The 313-nt window shown below is 62.6% G+C and overlaps 1 protein-coding gene across 1 annotated transcript in view; it reads right to left on the reverse strand.

Annotated features, from left to right (window-relative positions):
• Positions 1 to 197: 197 nt before the first annotated feature.
• The window catches only part of BCORL1 (BCL6 corepressor-like 1), a 13,199-nt gene continuing 13,083 nt past the window's right edge, over positions 198 to 313 (reverse strand). Inside the window, exon 15 of the mRNA XM_010009872.1 lies at positions 198 to 290. Coding sequence (XP_010008174.1) covers positions 198 to 290 — 93 coding nt within the window. The remainder of the gene's footprint in view (positions 291 to 313) is intronic.

A 313-nucleotide genomic window follows, 5' to 3' on the forward strand; every position in this document is an offset into this window, starting at 1 on the left:
CCAACCGCTGCTGCTCGTCACAAAGGGACCCGGGTAAGTCCTTGGAGGCAAGGGTCCTGTCTCCCCAGCTGGAGGAAACCCCTGAGGAGAGGAGGACTGTCTGGCCAAAGACCCAGGTCCCTGCTGCTGGCGCTGAGAGGGCTGCTTCCCGTTGGTCCATATTATTGCCTCGTGATGCAGGGAGCGAGCTGTCTCCGTCAGCTGCTCCAGGCTTGGTACTCCACCACCGAACCCAGGAGCTGCAGTAGCTCGGGCTCGTAGTGCACCAGCTCGACTGTCTCTGCAGAGCCCTGCGCCGGCTCAGGGCTTTCCT

The sequence above is a fragment of the Nestor notabilis genome, unplaced genomic scaffold (assembly GCF_000696875.1).
Source record: "Nestor notabilis isolate BGI_N333 unplaced genomic scaffold, ASM69687v1 scaffold10282, whole genome shotgun sequence".
NCBI lineage: Eukaryota > Metazoa > Chordata > Aves > Psittaciformes > Psittacidae > Nestor > Nestor notabilis.